Below are 20432 nucleotides of genomic sequence, written 5' to 3'. Positions count from 1 at the left end.
ATATACATCTATTTTTAAAAATACACATCAGGTCTACTGGAAGCATGAATTAAATAGTATATGGAGGGGGTGTCTATGGCAGTGAGTAAGGAGTTCTGTAATCAGACTCTGTGTGGCCAGACTGTTATTAGCTACAATTATTTTCATGCCATAGATGATTAAAATATTTGGTAAGTTCATTTTGTCAGCCAGTTAAATCTGCATAAAGTGCTCATAATACAATAGTGAAACAGTTTCTCCTGCTTTTTTTGAGATGGTTTAATTGTTTTGAGCAGAAGACTTATTTAGAAAATTTGCTAGCACATAGAAAAGTAGCATTTAACAACGAGATTTTCTGTTGTAAATCTTCTCAGTTACCTTGCTGCTTTCATACGTAGTGCCCCCTGGGATAATGTTGATAAGCCTTTTTTGAGAAGTGGTGATTACGTCTTTCCTTCAGTATGAAAAGTTCCCCCCTTTAGTAAATTATCACGGTGGTGGTGGTGGTGGTGGTGGTGGTGGTGGTGGTGGTGGTGGTGGTGGTGGTGGTGGTGGTGGCGGTGGCGGTGGAGGTGGAGGTGGATTGCATGTTAGCATGAGTTAAAGTTTTTAAAAATTGCATGTTTCCACAGTTTTCTGTCATATAACAATAATTTTGCATTGTTTATTAAATATGGATATATTCATAACATACTGCCTGGTTAAGTAGCAGACGGTAGTTATTCACATGAATTTCAGGGATAGTCTGTAACATCTTACAAAAAAACCTGACGGAAAAACTCGAACAAACTCTTTGGCCAGCCCAGTATAAGTTTAGGAGAAAACAGTTAGCTAGTTTGTACCAGCTAAATGTGAAATGTAAAAGAAAAGCAGAATAAATAATAATTTACTTCTGGAGAGCAGGATGGACACTATGGGTAAATGAAATGCACAGTATGTCAACCTTTATGAATATTTACTGTGTAGACCAGGCTCTCCAGAGCACTGTGACTTGCACACTGTGGGTCTCAATACGTCTTAATTGACTGTAGAATTAAGTAGTCTCAGCAAAGTGAAAAGGGTGTATTGTCTCAAGAGGGAAGGAAGTATGTCATATAAATCTTCTTATCCAACCCAGGGCCTAGCTCAGTGCCTCTTGAATGAGGTTTTCTGAAAGTTATTATTTTTCTTGTTCATATAAACATAGCAGCAGATATGTAATAAAATTGGTTGTCTTCCTTCACAGCAATCTTTTAAGTTGTCATATGTTTGATGTTAAAGCAGATTAACTCAATATTTCATCTTCACAAACAGTGCCTATGGGTTTGAAGTATAAATATGCCTTATAACAATTATAAGTTTGAAAAAGTTATTATACCCATTGAATCTTGGTTCAAATTTCTAACATTGGTACTCTGCAAAGTTGGAAATATATGACCTGACTAATGGTTTTCATTTGCATTGATTTGTGACCCTTAAAGAGTGGCCACTTAGTATATACTAAACCTGAAAATAAAGGACCATCTAATTAAAATTCTAGATTTTCCACTTAGTATTTTCTCTCATTGCCAGAATTGGAGAGGGAGCCATGACTGACTGACTTGATAAAAATGTACCTAATACTTAAGACTTATTTCTTCATGTAAAATTTTTAACAGAAGCTAAACTTCTGAAAGTGCAATAGTAATTGACCATCTGCTTCTATGTGGCATTCCCCTCCCTTTTCCTTTTAAAAAAATAAAATAAGTTTATGGAAGTAGTTAGATGACAATTCAGATGATGTCTTCATAAAAACTTCATTGGGAAATAGCCACATGAATATACTTTTAATTTAATAATCATTTTTCCAATATCCTTATTTGTTTTGATGCTTAAAACGGAATAAAACACATACAAAGAAATCATACTCATTAAGTATTTTTCCCCCTGCATAGAATTTGTAAATTGATTTATATAGAGTGAAATATTCAAGTCTTTATAATTTCCTGTTCATTGGTTTGCCAGATATTTAGTAGATAACGTACAGTTTCAAAAGGAGAAAACATGATTGTTTTACTTGGGCTGGGACGTTGCGGCTGGCCTCCCGTCTGTCCTGATCACCCTGCCACATGTTACCCAGTCACCCTCCTCGTGCCCAAAGAGTGTCGTCCTCTACTGGAGAAGTCTTCTCATCTTATCACCTTTTTCTGATTTCTTTACAAATAACTGATAATACTGAGAAAAGTGAGAAATACTTTCATATGTTCTTATCAGTTCTGCAACTATTAGAACAATTAACTTTTTAACTCATGTTTTAAGAAATGTACTTTAATCTGGTGTTGGGTTGGTAAGTTTGCAATTACTAATGAACTCATTAAATATCCTAAGCGTTATTTACCTGTCCTGAAAATTTCATCTGTACAGACCAAAATCTGCACCCTCGTCACAGCCCAGTGCCAACGGAGTCCAGACGGAGGGACTGGATTATGACAGGCTGAAGCAGGTGGGTGACCAGTGGCAGCCTCCCTTTATTTGCACTTGTTCTTTTTAAAAAAATATCCCATGTGCATATGTTTGACAGGTTGCGAACGTGTTTGAAAAGAATGTAGAGTTAAAAAAAAAAAAAAGAATGTAGAGTTAGATATTTTTTTACGCAAGTTAAACAGTGGCATTAGTGCTATGTTATTTTTTTCAAATCCTCATGTTTTGGTTCATAAGTTTGCATAAAGTGCCAACAGTGGTGGAGGGTAGGGGCAATGGTTTAATGCTATATTATAAACTTTAAATGTAGTGAATGGTGTACAATTGCTTAAAAAAAAAATGGGCTTTCACTTATCATTAGCCGAAATGGACCCACCAAGTCTGGTTTTGGCAAGAATGTGAGGAAAATGGGCACTCTCACCTCACATACTTCTGCTTTCTAGGAATCGGTTTGGGAAGACAAACCAAAAGCCTTAAAAATAAATGATTTACCTTTGAACCCGGCAATTTCACTTTGAAGAATTTATGCTAAGAAAATAGGATAGAAGTATGTAACTATACGGTGTGGAGGAGGGCACTGCAGCTATTAAGGAACCATAACTGAGAATATTGAACAATGAATTGTGAACACTTGCCCACATTAGGTGAAACAGACAGGTAACCAAACAGTATGAACAGTTATGTCGATTTTATAAAAAGGAAAAAGATACTGTTCGTATTTTGGATACATATGCATTATATTTAATACCTGTATACACAGAAAAAAAAAATGGAAGGAGTAATAGGTGATTTTGGAACCTTGAACTATTTTATTTCTAGAAGAGGTAAATAATTCTTTTTTTACATAGTGGTGTTCAAAAGATTTGAAATGGAAGGCAGGACATCTTAGTAAAACAACTCTCAGTTTTGCAGACCTGAGTACAGATGTGCCTGTAGTGAAAAATTTAATTTTTGTCTTCTTACCCTGCACTTCAGGGTAGCCTCTGAAAATAACGGTTGCACAGATCACTGCAGCAGGCTTTTATTGAGTGTCTGGCGGACTTCAGTGCCACGCATTTGCTAGGTTATTCGCACGACATTGTCCCCTAATTCTCACAGTAGTCAGATAACACAGTGTTTGTACTCAAGTTGTGCACATCTGAGGTTCAGAGAAGTTAAATTTACTCAGTCCCACAGTCAGGATCAGAACCCAGTCTAAAGACTCAGACCTACTAGAGAAATGGACTTGAGGATATGGGCAGGGGGAAGGGTAAGCTGGGACAAAGTGAGAGAGTGGCATGGACATATATACACTACCAAACGTAAGGTAGATAGCTAGTGGGAAGCAGCCGCATAGCACAGGGAGATCAGCTCGGTGCTTTGTGACCGCCTGGAGGGGTGGGATAGGGAGGGTGGGAGGGAGGGAGGCGCAAGAGGGAGGAGATATGGGAACATATGTATATGTATAACTGATTCACTTTGTTATAAAGCAGAAACTAACACACTTAAATTATTAAAAAAAAAAAAAAAAAGAACCCAGTCTTTATTCGGAGTTCGCTTTCCCCATTCTATCACTCATTTTTTAAAATGCCAACAAAGTTTGAGTGGGGCTTAAAAAGAGACCAATAATGTTGCAATAATGAGTTCAAAGTTAAATAGGAATTAAAGAGACAAATACTAACAATTTCAGATCAACCTAATTTTTATACTGCAAAGCTGTTTGAACAGTTCAGTTGAGTTATGTAATTTGAAAAGCATGTGGTCATTGATAATCAAGCCCTTGTTTCCTGTGTGTTAAACATGGCTTTCTTTTCTTGAAAAACATTTTAAAATGGAGCACTTGCACACATTTAAAATATGGTAAGTTCTTGGCAATCTGAAGTAGGGGACTAGAAGAGAGGATAGATTTGATTTTAGGACTGATTTTAAGTTAAATCAGTTAAAGTTAAGTTAAATAAGTTAATTTGAAAAAGGCTATCTGTTAGTCCATATAATAACTTCTGTGCCTCAGTTTCCTCATTGGAAAATGAAGGAATTAAACTAATTGATAGTTTTCAACCTTATTTTAAGCGTGAAAAGCTTTTTTAAAAAATGAACCTTAAACACAGAGCAATTTAATGTTACCTGAGGTGTGTGCAGTATTAAAGTCAAATAACTTGAAATTAATCCTTCCAAAGGATAGCTATTTTTCATCCATTAAAATTGTGTCACCTTGGGCTTCCCTGGTGGCGCAGTGGTTGAGAGTCCACCTGCCGATGCAGGGGACACGGATTCGTGCCCCGGTCCGGGAAGATCCCACATGCCGCGGAGCGGCTGGGCCCGTGAGCCATGGCCGCTGAGCCTGCGCGTCCGGAGCCTGTGCTCCACAACAGGAGAGGCCACAGCAGTGAGAGGCCCGCATACCGCAAAAAAAAAAAATTGTGTCACCTTATTAGCCCTTTTAGCTTTCATATTACACAGTCTTCATTTTTTAACTAGGGGGTATCCATTATTTCAAATTGAACTTTATAAATATTGATTTTGCAAAATATGTAAAGATGGATCGGTTTTCATATAGGAAGGAGGGTCCAGAGCATCACTGTTAACTAGGAACATAACACGGGCCACATAGTGCTTTAAATTTGTAGTAGCCACATTACATACAGAGAAACAGGTGGTATTCACTTTAATATATTTTATTTAACCTAATATAGCCAAAATAATATTTAAATATATAATCAGTATTTTTAAATTACTAATGAGTTATTGTACATTACTTGCCTCATACTAAATCTTTGAAATCTGGTGTCTGTTTTACATTTACAATGCATCTCGCTTCAGACTAGCCACGTTTCAAGTGCTCAGTAGCTATGTGTGGCTGGTCCCTGCTTCTTGGACTGTGCACGTCCAGCGGGGTCCGATCCTCTTCCTTCCCCACCTATTAGGGCAACCCCTGAGGGCCCTCCAGGGGAATCCTAGATTCCTTGAAACTTAGTTTGGCAGCTCTGGTGACTCCTGAAGTAAGGAGTCCCCGTACTTCAGACCAGGTGACAGATTGGCCAAGCGCTGGTTGTCCAGTTCACACGTCTTCTTCCTTGAAACTTCTTTATGTATTATTACCTCTTAGACAGCTCCCAGAAGACTAGATTAAAAGCAGAGCCATTACGTTTTCTAGAAATTATCTGAATCATACCTTTGACTGGATGACCAAGTAATTATTTTAGTTTTAGAAAACATTCTGCTTCATATTTTGCTAAGCTAGAATAAGCAAAGATTGGGAAGCAAAGGCCATTAAAACAAAATTTACCAAGGTTAATCTTCTACGACATAAATTGTGACTCTGGAAACGAGAAACATACATAATATTTCATACATTCTTAAAATTTTATGTGAGCAAGAATCTTTTTAACAGTTTTTTTTCTGTATTTCTGATGTTTTTCTCTTAATATTTTAGGACATTTTAGATGAAATGAGAAAAGAATTAACTAAGCTAAAAGAAGAGCTCATTGATGGTGAGTGTCTAAACAAATTTGCTACCCTTTAGAGTAGTGTTCAAGAATAGCCATTTTAAAGAAAATGCAAATAAAGAAATACCCAGTTTATTACTTGAGGGCATAAAACAATTACTTTTCCATATTATCCTGCCCTTTACTTGGTTTAGGAGTCAGGGAGGAGCTCTGTCTCCTTCATATAATGGAAATTATTTGTGAGAATAGGGGTAAGCAAGATTCCTAAGTTTCCAGTGTTGAGTAGTATTAGATGGAAAACTAGGTGAAGAAGTCTTTCTCTAGGTTACTTCTGTTCATCCATCCCATCCCACTGACCTCTTGTTTTAAGCCCCAAAAATCGGTGTTTTCGTTTTGTGTACAAAATGGAGAGAATATATAAATATATAGAAATCAGTGTGGTCTTCGTAAAAATAAGAAAACAAAGATTTCTGCAATGAAAGGTGCAAGATCAGTATGTCTTTTTATTACTGTGAGTTTGAATACAATCGTTAACATTTCTTAAGAATGAATCACCCATTTACTTTACCTTATCATTATATTTACTTTTAATATTTTTCCTTTTCCTACCCAGCAATCAGGCAGGAACTGAGCAAGTCAAATACTGCCTAGAGAATCAAACTAAGGAGAGACAGGACTTTAATCTGGAGAAAGGAAAAGAAAAAAAAAACCTACAAAGAACAGCTGTGTTAACAACAACAAAACCCTTACATCTTGTGAGCTGTAAGAAGAAAATGGAGACAAACAGTCGGAAGGAGGGAAAAACCAACATACTTTGAAAGCCTTCAGACATTACTACTCTGGCGATAAGCTGTTTCCCTCACGGTTTTCTGCTTTTCTCTGACCTTTACAACGGGATGGAGGAGAGTCATATAGGAGTTCCTGTATCAGTTATGCAGAAAATACTGAATCCGTCAGGCAAGATCACCATGCATTGAAATACTTTCATGTCAAGAGAAAAATCGCACGTTTTCCACAATCCATTGCTAAAATAAAGAGGAGAAAGGCTTGAGAATTTTTTTTCAGAGAATGGTGATGAGGAATTTAGCAAGTTATGCTATTGTATTGTAAATGTTTCTCTCAGGTTTGTCTTCCTATCATATTTGATATTCCATGAATAATTGAGTTCAGCCCTATGTAGGTTAAGATCATAAAATGTGGAACAAATGGAATTGTATGTGCTTTCAAAGGGTGATATTTATAAGAAAGTGTCCTAAAAATGATTTGTTCGGAGTGAGGAATTTTAGAATGATAGGAAGTCTCTCGAGTTTAGCCTTCATGCAATTTTGTAGATTCAAACATAAAATTTGTCCAGAATTTAAAGATTTAGATGCCTTCCTAAATTGTTACAATGCTTTACCAAATCTGTGACTCCTACATAACACAAATCAGTGGTCAAATGTAAAACAGTATATTGTAGATTCACTGTAGGTTTTCAACCTTTTTTAGATTTATGCACGTGGACATTTTTATAATGTAATTACAACCACCACAAAATTAGCTTTTTAAATTGCAGACAGTAATGCATGTCAAACTAATATGTAGTGGCCTTTTCAAGGCCTAGTCCCAGGGAAAACATTTTGTAGAGTATAGGGGAGCGGGAGGAAGGGAAGGAATAATTTTTTATTTAAAGTTAATTTCTGCACTATCTTTGTTCTCAGTTATCTGCATGAATAATAATGAGGAATATTTTGTGACTTTAATTCGTAAATATGTTAACAGCACCAAGTACTTAATCTTTTACATCATGTCTTCAGCTATTTGTATTTTCACTTGAGTAAGTTCAGTGGTCTGAAACATGATTCTGAGCTTCACATGAATTACATCTTAGTGTGGAACTCAAAAGTTCCATCCCTGAATTTGGCTGTTATTACCTAGGCGCCCTGCAGTTATACAGGTGTTCAGGTACACATTCCTGACTACAAAGCTGCTTTTGAACCTTGTTATGTTGAAATACTAGAAAAGTAACAATGACGGCAGCAAATTAAGGTCACAGAAATCATTAGATAAAGGGAAAACAACGAGGGGGTTCCTGCATAATTTTCTTTTAATAAATAAAGTGAGACTTAGGTGGTGGAAAGAAGGAACTAGATACTCTACTTACCACCATGTGTGTGCGTGCGTGCGTGTTTGTGTGGGCACTCACGTGTGTGTATGTTATCCACTCCCTTTTCTTTGAAACTTCTAAGATTACGATAGGGGAGAAATCCTGTATGTTGCAATGATAGAATTTTTTGAAATTTTAGGAAATCACAGTTCTCCAGGCTCTCCATCTTGATTTATGCTTGAGTTATTATGTGCCATATTTGCTTTGAAACCTTTGATTATCAGTAGTTTTACTAAAAGTTTGAAGAAATAATCCACTTTCGTCTGCTTTCTAGATTTTCTTAATCTAAGTTCATAAGACAGAACTTGTTGATAGCATAGTCTTGTAAGCGCTGCACGTTTGCAGCCATTACCACTTCAAAGAGGTTTGAATGAGGGAATGTTTTTCCCTTGTTAAAATAGTTCCTGTTTCCGTAGAAACTTCATTTTTAGATCTGTGATGGATGAGCTATCATAATTCAAGTATACAGTTCTTTTTTTCTATCAACTCTTCATTGTCATCCAATAGTGAAGACATTACAGATGCAGCAAGCTTATGAAGTACTACTTTCTAAAAGAAATAGGAGGCATTTTCATCTTTACTATTGTACTTTTGGTTATGCAAACACTTTGATGATACCATGTTTATGTCCCCCGTAAATCTGGTCAGAAATCACTTTTGATTTTGTTGATTAAGTTAAACAGTCTATAGTAGGATAGAGTACTGGGTACAAGTGGTCCAAAGTAAGATAAAAGACTACGGTAAAAATGCTAGATCTTAAAAAAGAAACTGGTTTATGCACTAAACGTTTTGTGCCTTGGTCTAATATTAACATGATGTCTGTGTAAAATGACAAAAAGAACCAGTGTTGAATCACGTTTTATTTCCTGTCGTTCTGCATTATCCCAGATTGCTAAATGTGTTCTTTCCAAGACGTTTGATTGAATTCCTGTATACATTTGCTGTCCTATGTGACAGTTTTGTCATTGTTAGAGATTTCAGTAATTACAATGGGAAACAGAAGCTTAGGTTATTTTCCTTATCAAAACTATGTTCCCTGGAGCCACAATATTATGATGGTTTTCGTGCTCTTGTACATTGGATGTCTTAAGCTGAGTGCAGTTTAGGGGATCCTTTCTAGTTACAGGAAGGTACTTCTTTCCTTCAACACTGTGATCTGACCTGTGACAAATCTGTACTATACACTATGTAAATGGCTAACAAGTCAATTGCAAACCAACTGAATGTACAAATCTTAGTGCTGGTGCTGAAATCTCTTCAGAATAGTCATCATGATCTCAAAGTTCGTTTCAAAATTTGCAAGCATCAAGTGTCAATCAAAACTGAAGATGAAACACTAATGAATGTTGAATTCTCATGCTTTAGGTGTACTTCCTTATTAGAGTTTTTGGTTCTCTGCTATTTTTACCGTACTGTTTCATTTAAATTTCCTACATGCTAACTTCGTTTGTGCGATTGAAATAAAATTGCAGTATATACGTGTTGCTTGTTTGTGACACTTAGATAATCTTCTGACATAATTTGTTGGTTCTAAAATAAGTTGTATTGAATGTAGAAAACACTCTTTAAAGTCCGTGACTTCACTTCTTAAAGTTTACATACCAACACTACAAAGATTTCATAAGTCATAAATACTAAGTAATGTATACAAAGGGAATATGTGGTAATGTATCTATCTACTTTTTGCTTGAAATAGCTATTGGGTGTTCCCTGTGTGTTCTTATTTTCTCTCGGCCCAGCTTGGTACAGTGTCTTACAGTCAAGAGAGTGATAAATGTTTAAGTTTACTCCATTTTGTTTTACAGCGTAGATACGTTAAACTCATTTATGCAGTTAAAATTTTCCTTTATATAGTTTGCAGTGTAAAGGATATTGTAAGGGCCTTACCAAGTACTGAGTTTTAAATATAGTGAAATCTGTATCTATAGTGTTTGTTTATACAGTAGTGTTTGTTTATATAGTGTTTGTTTATATGTAGTTCTTGAAACCCACATATAAGCAGCAGTACGTTTTATCTGACTCTTACGAAGTACTGATTTTGAGTTCGCTTTAAAATTTGAATGTCTTCATTAGAAATACAACAGTCTTTGTCTTCTTTCTCCTACCGGACCCCAACTTTTCCCTCCCTCATCCTCTCCGCTTCTCATGGACCCCATGTTCCTGCCGTTCACTGACGTTTGCAGTCATTACCCAGTCCACAGGTGTAAACATATTAACTGATTTTTTTCTCTCTGTCCTGTCTCGGGTTCTTGCTTCCCTTCATGTATAAATCAGAATGTTTGTCTACAAACTAAGAGTCACTTCCCATTCAAAAATGAAGTAATGGGTGGTAACCTTTAAAATTTGCCTAGATACAACTTTGTCTCCTAAATTTGTATATACTTCCAGTGCCCTTGTGAAGAACTGGTCTTTAAGTTCTAAGTAGTGTTATCCTTTGAAGCACAGTTTACAAAGGTATGCTACCGGATCTCTGTGATTCCTTTCTGTAGCCATCCTAACTTTATATATAACCCTATTACCCTTTCAGTTCTATCGATTAAGCGTAAGAATGACATCATATAAAGCATACTGTGTGAAAGAACTCTCTAGGAGCTCTTAATTCCTTTATGAAGCTATTGCATAATCTGCTTTCCTGAAGACATTTACTCCAGCATTCACATTAAAACTCCACACGTGTTCCTGGTAGTACCGTTTTTGTTTTTAACAGATGAATTCGTATCTGTACATCTCCTCAAAGCTCTAAGGGATGAGAAAGGGATCCCGAGAGTATAATGAAATTAGTGATGCTAATACCTCTGACTTTTCACTGAAAAGCCATTTTATATTTAGACTTAGGTGTTTCTGAAGTATGCATAAGGAATCTTTGTCAATCTGGGTGAATAGAATTGTCCCAGGTATCTGGCTACAAAAAGACACAGTGGAGAACATTTATTTTTAAGAGTAGTTTTCTCTCAAAATAAGCACATTTGCCTAAGAAGCTAAAGTTGGTAACCCCTCAAGAAACGACTGTCGAGGGTCTAGAATGCAGATTTTCTCTGTTGCAAACTTCCAAATGGGCTGTGGGTTATGTTTGTTTCCTTTATGTTGCCTCTAGATAAGTTTTGAGGCTCAGTAGGTTTTTATATCTGTTCATAATACTTTAAAAGTGAAACCTTCAAATTTTCAAAACGTCGAAAACTGATTAGAAAAGAATTACTAGAGTAAATTTAGGAGGGTTAGGGACATGCAGCATCAACTTAAATGGAGGTCTAGGATATCTCCCTTGTTGATACCAATGGTGAATTCACAGAGAAGCAAATTCAATCAGTAAGGAGATACAACTGAAAGCTCCTAATGTTATGAACTATGTAAATATCTCTTTCTAAAGAGCTTTTTTTTTAAAAAAGTAACTGTCGCTGTGAGAGGATAAATAAATGATTGTCATAATGACTTAGGATGTTGAAAGAATTACTGCCACATTTATTGGTTATTTTTGTTCAATCTGATGAAATCAATATATCTGAACGTCAAGAAAGGAAAAAAAGGACTTTTCAGTTATTATAGATTCATGTGTTGCACATAAACTCTCTAAGCTGAAATGTTAGTATCAGTTAAGGCATGTAGTTGGCTTCAAATACTTGCTGATTAATTTAACATGAAGAATAAATAAAGCTGAATCCTCAGTTTTAAGTGTTTGAGCCAAAAGGTCCCCGTCACTGAGATGTACCCCACTTCTCTGAAGCATGTTGTATACTTGGAGCAGTTGAGCAGAGAGCAGAGCCCCTGGAAGCTTCTGGTGTAGGTCTGTGGGATTCCTAGGTAGAGGGAAGAAATCAGGGCCTCGGAGGCAGCTGAGGGTAGGGAGGACATATGCATCATCTAAAGAGTGTTGTGGTGTTTGTTTGGTTTTTTTGCGGTACGCGGGCCTCTCACTGTTGTGGCCCTTTCCGTTGCGGAGCAGCAGGCTCAGTGGCCATGGCTCACGGGCCCAGCCGCTCTGCGGCATGTGGGATCTTCCTGGACCGGGGCACGAACCCGCGTCCCCTGCATCGGCAGGCGGACTCTCAACCACTGCGCCACCAGGGAAGCCCAAGAGTGTTCTTTTACATCACTTTTTCATATAATTCTAACTGAAAACTCAAATACGACCTTTTTTCAACGGTTCTGAGAGAAGACAGCTTTCATTTTAATAGAACTTACTAGAAAAGCTGATACGTTTCATTAGAGGACTAAGTTTGCATTTACTCCGTAAGTGTAAAAATCTGTATAAAAATCACAGCCTCATAGTTTATCATGTTTAAATTTGATTTAACTTTTTTCCCCTTTGGCTCCAAGACTGATTTCTTCAGCAATAGATAACAATTTTTAAAATACATAAAAAAGAAATTGCTAATGTAGGCAGTGAATAACGTCATATGGGTGCATTTGGTTTTTGGTTAATGGTGGTTCTTCCAAGAAGACTTAGAATATATTAAAAAGCATGCAGTTAGTTGGTCCTTTGGATTACACAGGAAATGGCATTTAGAAAATTTACATTGAAGAAATTTATATTGATAGGTGTTTACATTGAAGGATATTTAATTCTCTGTCAGGTCCCAAAGTTTCCATTCAAATCTATAGAAAATGAGAAAATACGTTCTTGGTTTACACTTAAAATACAAGCTATTTTAATCATACAGAAGAAATTGCCACAGAAGACTTTTCAAGATTATGGTTCATTCATGCCCTTAGTCACGTCCATGGAACCTTAGTCTGAGTCCCTTTTTTAAAGATTAAAGGCATTTTTAGAGACATTTTTCAATTTGCTTCATTTAAATTTTAGGTGAGAGATACCGATTTGGAATTTTTATTGTCATTAACCATGTTGAACTCAGGTGTAAACTCGGTTTGTTCTGCCTGCCGTGGCATTGGGTGTTTTAAATGTTCCGGAGTTTCCTTAGATGCTCGTATCCTCAAGTCTGAGGTTTGTCCGTTCTTGGTGGTGGACTAACTTAGCGCTGTCACCCAGGCCCCGTGTGACCTCAGGTGCTGCCAGGCTGCCCGGCAGTGGTGGTTGGGCAAGTGGAAGCTGGGCGTGATGAACTTACGTGTAGACCTAAGTTAGTTCTGCGCCTTGAAGGGTTGGTGGTAGGCACTGACTTTGACACTAAAATGTCCAGGGAGAATCATTTCCCCCTGAGAAAAGTATTGGGAGGATTTAGATATTCAGAAGAGAGGTGTATTAAAATCTGGCCTCCTTTTCTACCTACTTATTACCAAGGGGAATGGGAGTTTCAGGCCTGAGCCAAGGAGTTTACAATTTGGTTTCCTTAACGTAGACACCTCATCATTATAGGTTTCAGTTGCTGAAATTGAATTTTACGGGGTAGTATTTGGTCCTCACATAAAATAGCCTTGTTTCTGAAAGTAAACATCTTAAAAGATTCTTATTTTAACCCACTTCTTTGCCCCTTTCTTAGGCTGGACACATCGTGTTCCTCCCACTTTGCCGTCTCACTCCTCCCTTTGTGTGTGGGAAGTGGACCGGTCATTGGCCTGGGCTCCAGCCGGCTTGACCAGCTGTCAGGCTGCAGGGCTAGTCCATGTGGTGGTCTCCAGGCCGTGTCTCTGAGGTTGCCCCTCCTTTTAACACTTAGCTCTGTGTGTCATCATCCAGTGTGTACTCTGCAGCCACTGGTTTGCTTTATTTCTTCCTTTTTGATCCAAGAGAAGGGGAAAAGGGCCCGAGTTTTACTCTCTGATCCTAAGTGCTGCTTTTAATTGTTTCAAAATCTTAGACCCTATTCACTGGAAAACATGCATCCTAGGTGTGAACAGTAAGGGAAAACTGATGAAGTGATGATTTTGCAGTCCTGCCGCATGCAGTGTTAGTGCTATGTTAACTGCTGCCCCAAGGCCCTCTGCTCACTCGTGAGATTTCACAGATTGGGTTACAGGTGTCTGCGTTCTCCCGGCCACGGCCTCAGCCTGGAAGCACAGGCATCCATCCATTCCCACAGATCCAAGTGATACCGTGTGGGATCATGTGAGATGTGAAACCGTGCTCCGGTTACGATTAGATCAGTGACAAAGCCCTTTTGATTCTTTTTCTGGCCCAGTAGCTTTTTTTTAAGTAAACACTCTGCAGAGCTGGATGGAGTGAAGCAGCCCTTCTCTGTTTCTTGGGGAGGAATACACTTGAGCAGCTCTCATGTCCCCTGAGCCCGCTGTACCATGGTTCCTTCTATCACTGTCATCCATGGGAGGAATAATGCCCTCCCCTCTCTGCCCTTCTTCTTATACACGAGTGTACAAGCTGTCATTCCTTCCCAGGTCCTTGTTAATCCAAAAGACTAACGGCAGTTTCTTAGCCAACGAGGTGACTCTCCCGCACCATTTGGGTGAATGTTGTTCTTAGTTCTTGCTTGATCTTAAGGAGAAGATAATTGGCACAAAGTCAGAGGTTGAATCGGAAGGTTTGGGATTAGAAAAGATGAGTCCTGTTTTGCAGATGTTCTTTTACTTCTGTTCTTTGTGGGCATGTGTGTGTTTTGGAATTCACTTTTTTTAGCAATAAGACACGCTTTTCATAATGTGTATTTTTTTCTTTTGGGGGGGAAAATGAAGTGTTTCTAACAAAAGTGAATGAGCTAGAAAGAAGATTCTATCTTGAGACATCTGTAGTTGGTGCAAAATATTCAAAACTCAATTACAGTATTTACACATTTTCATAGACATTCTTTTTTTGGTTTGCTTGATAAGACTGAATGAGGAAGCATCCCTGCAGTCTGTAGTTATAGCAGCATTGCAAGTCTGGTCTGTAGCTGGGGTAGAGAGAGTGGGTGAGTTAGGGCTAGTCCCATCTGTGCTTGAGTGGAGTGGGACTTCAGGCAGAGGTCGATCCAGGTAAGTTCCAGTTCAGAGCTTTCTGTTGCCTCGCCTGTGGGAGGAGTTTTCGAAACCTTTTACTTGGCCTGAACGAAAATCAGTTCCATTGTGCCTTCTGCTGACGTCTGGGGAGTTGGGATGACCATATGAGTGAATGACAGGAAGGCTTTTTTGGTGCTTTTTAATCTTACTTTCAAGAAGTGGGGGAGTCAGGGATGAACCTTTCTGGTTGGAGAGCAACATACACCGTTTCCATTATGAGATTTAGAATGTTAAATACATTCTCCTTTTCAGACCTACCTAGTTGATAGGACAACAGCATCCTGTAGCAGAGCCCAGTTGGTAAAGTTTAAAGGTGAATTTCTTGTGGTCCAGATGGGTTAGTCCTCCATGTTATCCTGCTTTGCTACAAAATTTTAAAACTAGAAATGTGCATTTATGTCCTTAAAGATTATGCAGAGCGGTTTTCTTTGCTAAGGATGTGAGTACATGCAGCCCGTGAACCTAGGGCTTTATAATCTGGGAGTGAGCCTCTTAAGGCAGTATGGACTGAAATAACACTTTAAAAGTTAAGATTGACTTAAACATATCCAAGGCCATATTTGAGTTGGAATTATAAATTATTTAATGTGTATACAGAACCTCGTGTATCTTATCTCTTGGAATTTCTGAGTTACTGGCCTTGCTGAATTTCAGGAATAAAAGAAACTGGTAGCAACTTGTTTTCAAGCAACAAATTGTAAATTGCTGCTTGACTCAAAAATCATTTGTAAATCCAAATAAAGGGGGATCTTATTGTCAGGAAACATTACCTTCCAAGTTTGGAGCCTACCTTTAAGAAAGAGAAGTGGAGGAGAGGGTGAGACACAAAACCAAAATGGTTGGCAGGGTAGGTGGGATTAGACGGCACCAGGGTTTTGCACCAAAGTTTCAAATATGAATAAATAAAAAGGAGGACCACTTGCAAGACAACTTAGGAAGGACTTGCCAGAAAGTAGCAGCTCCGGCTGCACAACAGTGCCTTCAAAATGATTCTGTGTGAATTGCATGCAATTTCGTGTAACCGTAAAGTGTAACCTGTATGTGCATGACGTGTCTAGAACGTGTAAAGTTAAGTTCAGCAGAAAAGGGGCGTAGCCCTGCCACTGATGGGTCAGCGAGCCTGCTGAAGTCCTTGGACTTAACGCGACTTCTTAGGTCTGCAGCATCAGAGCCCTGTGTTTGCATTAAGCAACCATATTGAAATCGGATCCATTTCTTCCTTTGTACTTTCTTTCCTACTTTGCAGCTTTGCTGGTTTTAACTGTTTCACTCTTCTGCTTCTTGGTATCCTTTCTTGTTTTGAAATAAAAAGATGAAATACTTAAGTCAAAGAAGACTTGTTTTTATTTTACCAGTGCTCTTAATTTATCAAAAAATACATGATGTGAAACAGTGTTCCACTTTCTTGGTTGTGATTCTGACCTCAAAATATGCTCAGTTCTAAAAACTTGAAGAGCTTTTTCTGGGCCACCTCCTGCATTTCAACCCGTCGCTAAGGAGGGTGTCAAGCAATCTCCCTTCATCCCTGAACGCAGCTCTTCACTTCTGTCTAATGGTGTCCACAGAAAACAGTGCCGTCCTCACTGGAGCCACCCAAGGCCACTGCCCAGACTCAATGAGCAGCCTGATGGACAAATGAATGGCTGCCTCTGGGCTACAAATACCCTGTGCTTTTCAGTATCAACTGTGTTGTGTCCGTAACCCAGGAATAGTGCTACCACAAAATCACTGCATGCGGATGCTGGGAGTGCTTTGGAGTCCTAGAGAATGGAGGGCACCTGAGGCTTGCACGTTCTTGTCTTGCGACCATCCCATTCTCACTGGATTTCCTAGAGGCCGGTTACCTTTCAGCCAAGAATATCTGCGAGCTTGTGGTTTGTAAGGAGCTTGCTGGTACATTCATGTAGACTGTGTGACCATTTAATGGCCTCACTTCAACTTCTGCATTTTCCCCCCCATTCTCTGAAGTCAGGAAAGCGAAAAGAAGGCTCTTCATAGCCTGAACTAAAGCAACTTGAGTGCTTTCCTTTTTCACTAACCTCATTTCTAGCTGAATTTCTTTTCCTCTCCTCCCCTTTTCAAATATCTGAGAAGCCCCCGAGGTTCACAGGAAAGAAGTCGGGGAGGGTACACTGTGACGTCCGGCTTCCCTCGCTTCTGGAGACTGTGATGGTTTTCATCGCAGGCTCAATCCCATTATCTATAGCGAAGAGTTTATCCTCTAAGAGACTCGATGATAAAAAGATTTGCCAGGCTCCTCAGATCCAAGTAAGATGTTCTCTTGGAGCTTATTATCATGAGGTGTGATATCCTAAGATGCTGCATTAGCAATTACATGCCAGCAAGAAGTGCAGAGGGGAAGGAAGCCCCTGGCAGGGTGGTCCAAGCATTGGGGTTTGGTGCTTCTGTTCTCTCAGCCGGAAAGTTAAGTGTATGGGTTTTCCGACATCATTCCAGCTCAAGCTTTGTGGGTTTTATACCCGGCTGCAGGCAGCTGAGGGTCCCCACCACAGATGGGCCAGTCTGACAGAGACATTCAGCATCACAGAACTGGAGACTGCCCCCCTGATTTTGCCGGTAGTGGCAGACCGGTGGAGGTCGTGGAGGTCAAGTTCACGGCTCCTCCATGGACCAGGTGTAAAGAGCCACTATCCTGCCATTTCTCTGTTCACAGGGCCTGTCCTAGCAAAGGCTGCGAGGTACTGTAATGCTGAACTGATGTTAATTAACATTTGTAAAGCTACCCCATGGGGAGGAGACATTGCAGCTCTAGTCTTCAAAACTCTTTGATTTAAAAGTCACCTGGGTATGTATATGTATAACTGATTCACTTTGTTATAAAGCAGAAACTAACACACCATTGTAAAGCAATTACACTCCAATAAAGATGTAAAAAAAAAAAGCAAAGTTGCCTGGGATGTGACGGTGATTTCTGTTATTCCTGGATGATTATGGCTATATATATCATCACTCCTGACCCCCAGAACAAAAATTTGTACGGAAAGCCTGGACGAAATGTGATGCATAGTACGGAGTTGTGCCTTTCCTGTCTCTGCTCCTGAGACTGAGTGGAGTTCTGGGACCCTGCAGACAGGTAGTGTCAGCCCAGGAAAGGGCACCCCCGTCCCTGCAGTGGGGACTGATCCCCGAGGTGAGAGCAGAGACCACCTCTCAGGAGCCGTCCAAGCCCACACCAGGGCTACCGTCAGGAGTCCTCGCAACTAGCATCCCCCCCCCCCCGGCATATTTTGCCTCTTTTTCTTTTTCTTAAATGAAGTAAAACACAAAAAAGTGCACTTACGTGTACAACTCACTGCCTTGACGCGGTAAATGCACCCATTGGACCAGCACCCAGATCAGGAAATGACATTGCCATGACCCCAGAGCCCTCTCGCGTTCCCTTCCGCCCACACCCAGGAGAAACACCCTCCTGACTTCTAACCCCGTAGATTAGTGTTGGCTGTTTTTGTGCTTTATTTAAATATACTGGTGGGACTTGCCTAGGGGTCCAGTGGCTAAGACTCTGCGCTCCCAATGCAGGGGGCCCCAGTTCGATCCCTGGTCAGGGAACTAGATCCCACATGCTGCAACTAAGAGTTCTCACGCTACAACTAAAGCTCCTGCATGCCACAAGGAAGATCCAGCACAACCAACCAACTAACCAAATTAATAAATAGGACCGGTGCCTTTTTATTTTCCTTTTTTCTTTTTTTTCTTTTTTTTTTTTTTTTTGGCTGCATTAGGTCTTCATTGCTGCGCGGGCTTTCTCTAGTTGCGGCGAGCAGGGGCTACTCTTCATTGCGGTGCATGGGCTTCTCACTGCGATGGCTTCTCTTGCTGTGGAGCACAGGCTCTAGGCGCGCGGGCTTCAGTAGTTGTGGCTCGCGGGTTCTAGAGAGCAGGCTCAGTAGTTGCGGTGCACGGGCTTAGTTGCTCTGCGGCATGTGGGATCTTCCCAGACCAAGGCTTGAACCCATGTTCCCTGCATTGGCAGGTGGATTCTTAACCACTGCACCACCAGGGGAGTCCCATGGACTGGTGCGTTTTCTGTGTCTCAATACTGTACGTGAGTTTCATTTATAACGTGTGTGGTGGTTGGTTGTCCATTCCTACTGTGATAGAACAGCTCCCAGCTCGGGACCACCGGGGCTAGCAGTGCCATGAAGGTCCATCCCAGTACTTGTCTTTGGTGACCATAGGCATATGCTTCTCGTGGGCATGTACCTGGGTCATAGCCCATGCCTGTGTCCAACTTCAGCAGATACTGATCCACTTTTCAAGACACTCATGACAGTGACGGAGTCACTGTTACACTTGCGGGCATGTCCACTGGAAGGGCCAGTGCACCTCCGTTCCATCATGCTCCCCTCTGTGAACGGCCCACCGTCCACAGGGAAGGTCAAGTGGAAGAACCAAGCCTGCCTCCGTGAGATTCCCTAAGTGGAGTCTGATCCTGTGTCCCTGAAACATGGAATTAAGGACTTTCTCACACAAATTCCTCGTCCTCTTACTCACCAAGAACACAATTCATGTCTACACATATTGTGAGGAATTTGCTCAGAAGATAAGCTTCTTTTTTTCCCCCTCCAGTTCAGTTGTTTGTACTCAATGAAATTGTTTTTAAAATTTTTAATTTCCACCTAACAAAGCACAGACTGACGGAGCAGTTGTTTGTGACCTACAGATTACAGAAATGTCTCTCAGGGCAAAGGAAGTGAGGCCCAGTAGCTGCCTTTTGTTCTGTTTTTGTTTTTTGTTTTTTCCTAAAAAATGCTCCCTCTAGGGGGAGTTCACATGCTTCGTTATGGCATGGGAATTTGTTTGATTTGAGGAAGTAATCCCACCCACTGTGCGGTAACCCAAAGATTTCGGGCCTGAAGCGGATGTTAAGATACAAATCTCTAGTGTTAAGTTCCAAAAATGTTTGCCCATATGGTGAATTATTATTTTTTAACTGGGAGCTATTCAAAATCCCAAACTCCTTTCCTTTCCTAAATTTTCAAAAAAGGGAAAGACTTTTCCCCCTTAATATCATCCAAGAAAATATCAGATTCTCTTGTTAATATTGAGATGCGTTGGTCAACACCGTCCAGAAGGTTCCGATTTGGGTGGCAGATGGACCCAGAAGTGGGATTTTTCTCCTTGTAGATCCCTTGCTTTACCAACCACTTCATGGCAGAGCATCTCAGATGCTGCTTGCAACCTGGTGATGCGAGCAAAGGACACAGGGAACTATTCAGAACGCCTCCAGGTTAACAAAAGGCCAAGAAGAGTTGATGTCCTGGATTTGGGGGCATTTTTTTCTGGAATCCTCATGGATTAATTTAGCAGGAATGGATGTTGAACAGCAGGGATAGGATTGGGTCTATAAACTCAAAAAGCGTGATTACCAAGAGGGGTATGCCAAAGGGCTTACGATCCAATAAAACTGTCTATTAGAGTTTAGAACTGGGGGTAACCTGCCCTGCCAGACGGTGACGGCTCCACAAGGCAGCTTGTCATTGGTGGAGCCAGTGCCTTCCAGCAAGCTACATCTCAGGCCTCAGAGGGAGCTG

The 20432-nt window shown here is 39.9% G+C and overlaps 1 protein-coding gene across 13 annotated transcripts in view; it reads left to right on the top strand.

Moving 5' to 3' along the window:
- The window catches only part of ENAH (ENAH actin regulator), a 162134-nt gene extending 145932 nt beyond the window's left edge, over positions 1–16202 (top strand). For all 13 annotated transcript variants that reach the window (XM_060301783.1, XM_070047063.1, XM_070047062.1 and 10 more), the window contains 3 exons: positions 2362–2440; positions 5831–5888; positions 6457–16202. In XM_060301783.1, coding sequence (XP_060157766.1) covers positions 2362–2440; positions 5831–5888; positions 6457–6494 — 175 coding nt within the window. In that variant the 3' untranslated portion in view covers positions 6495–16202. The remainder of the gene's footprint in view (positions 1–2361; positions 2441–5830; positions 5889–6456) is intronic.
- The last annotated feature ends 4230 nt before the right edge of the window (positions 16203–20432 follow it).

Source organism: Globicephala melas, chromosome 1, assembly GCF_963455315.2.
Source record: "Globicephala melas chromosome 1, mGloMel1.2, whole genome shotgun sequence".
Lineage (NCBI taxonomy): Eukaryota > Metazoa > Chordata > Mammalia > Artiodactyla > Delphinidae > Globicephala > Globicephala melas.
This window is presented reverse-complemented; position numbering and strand designations above follow the sequence as displayed.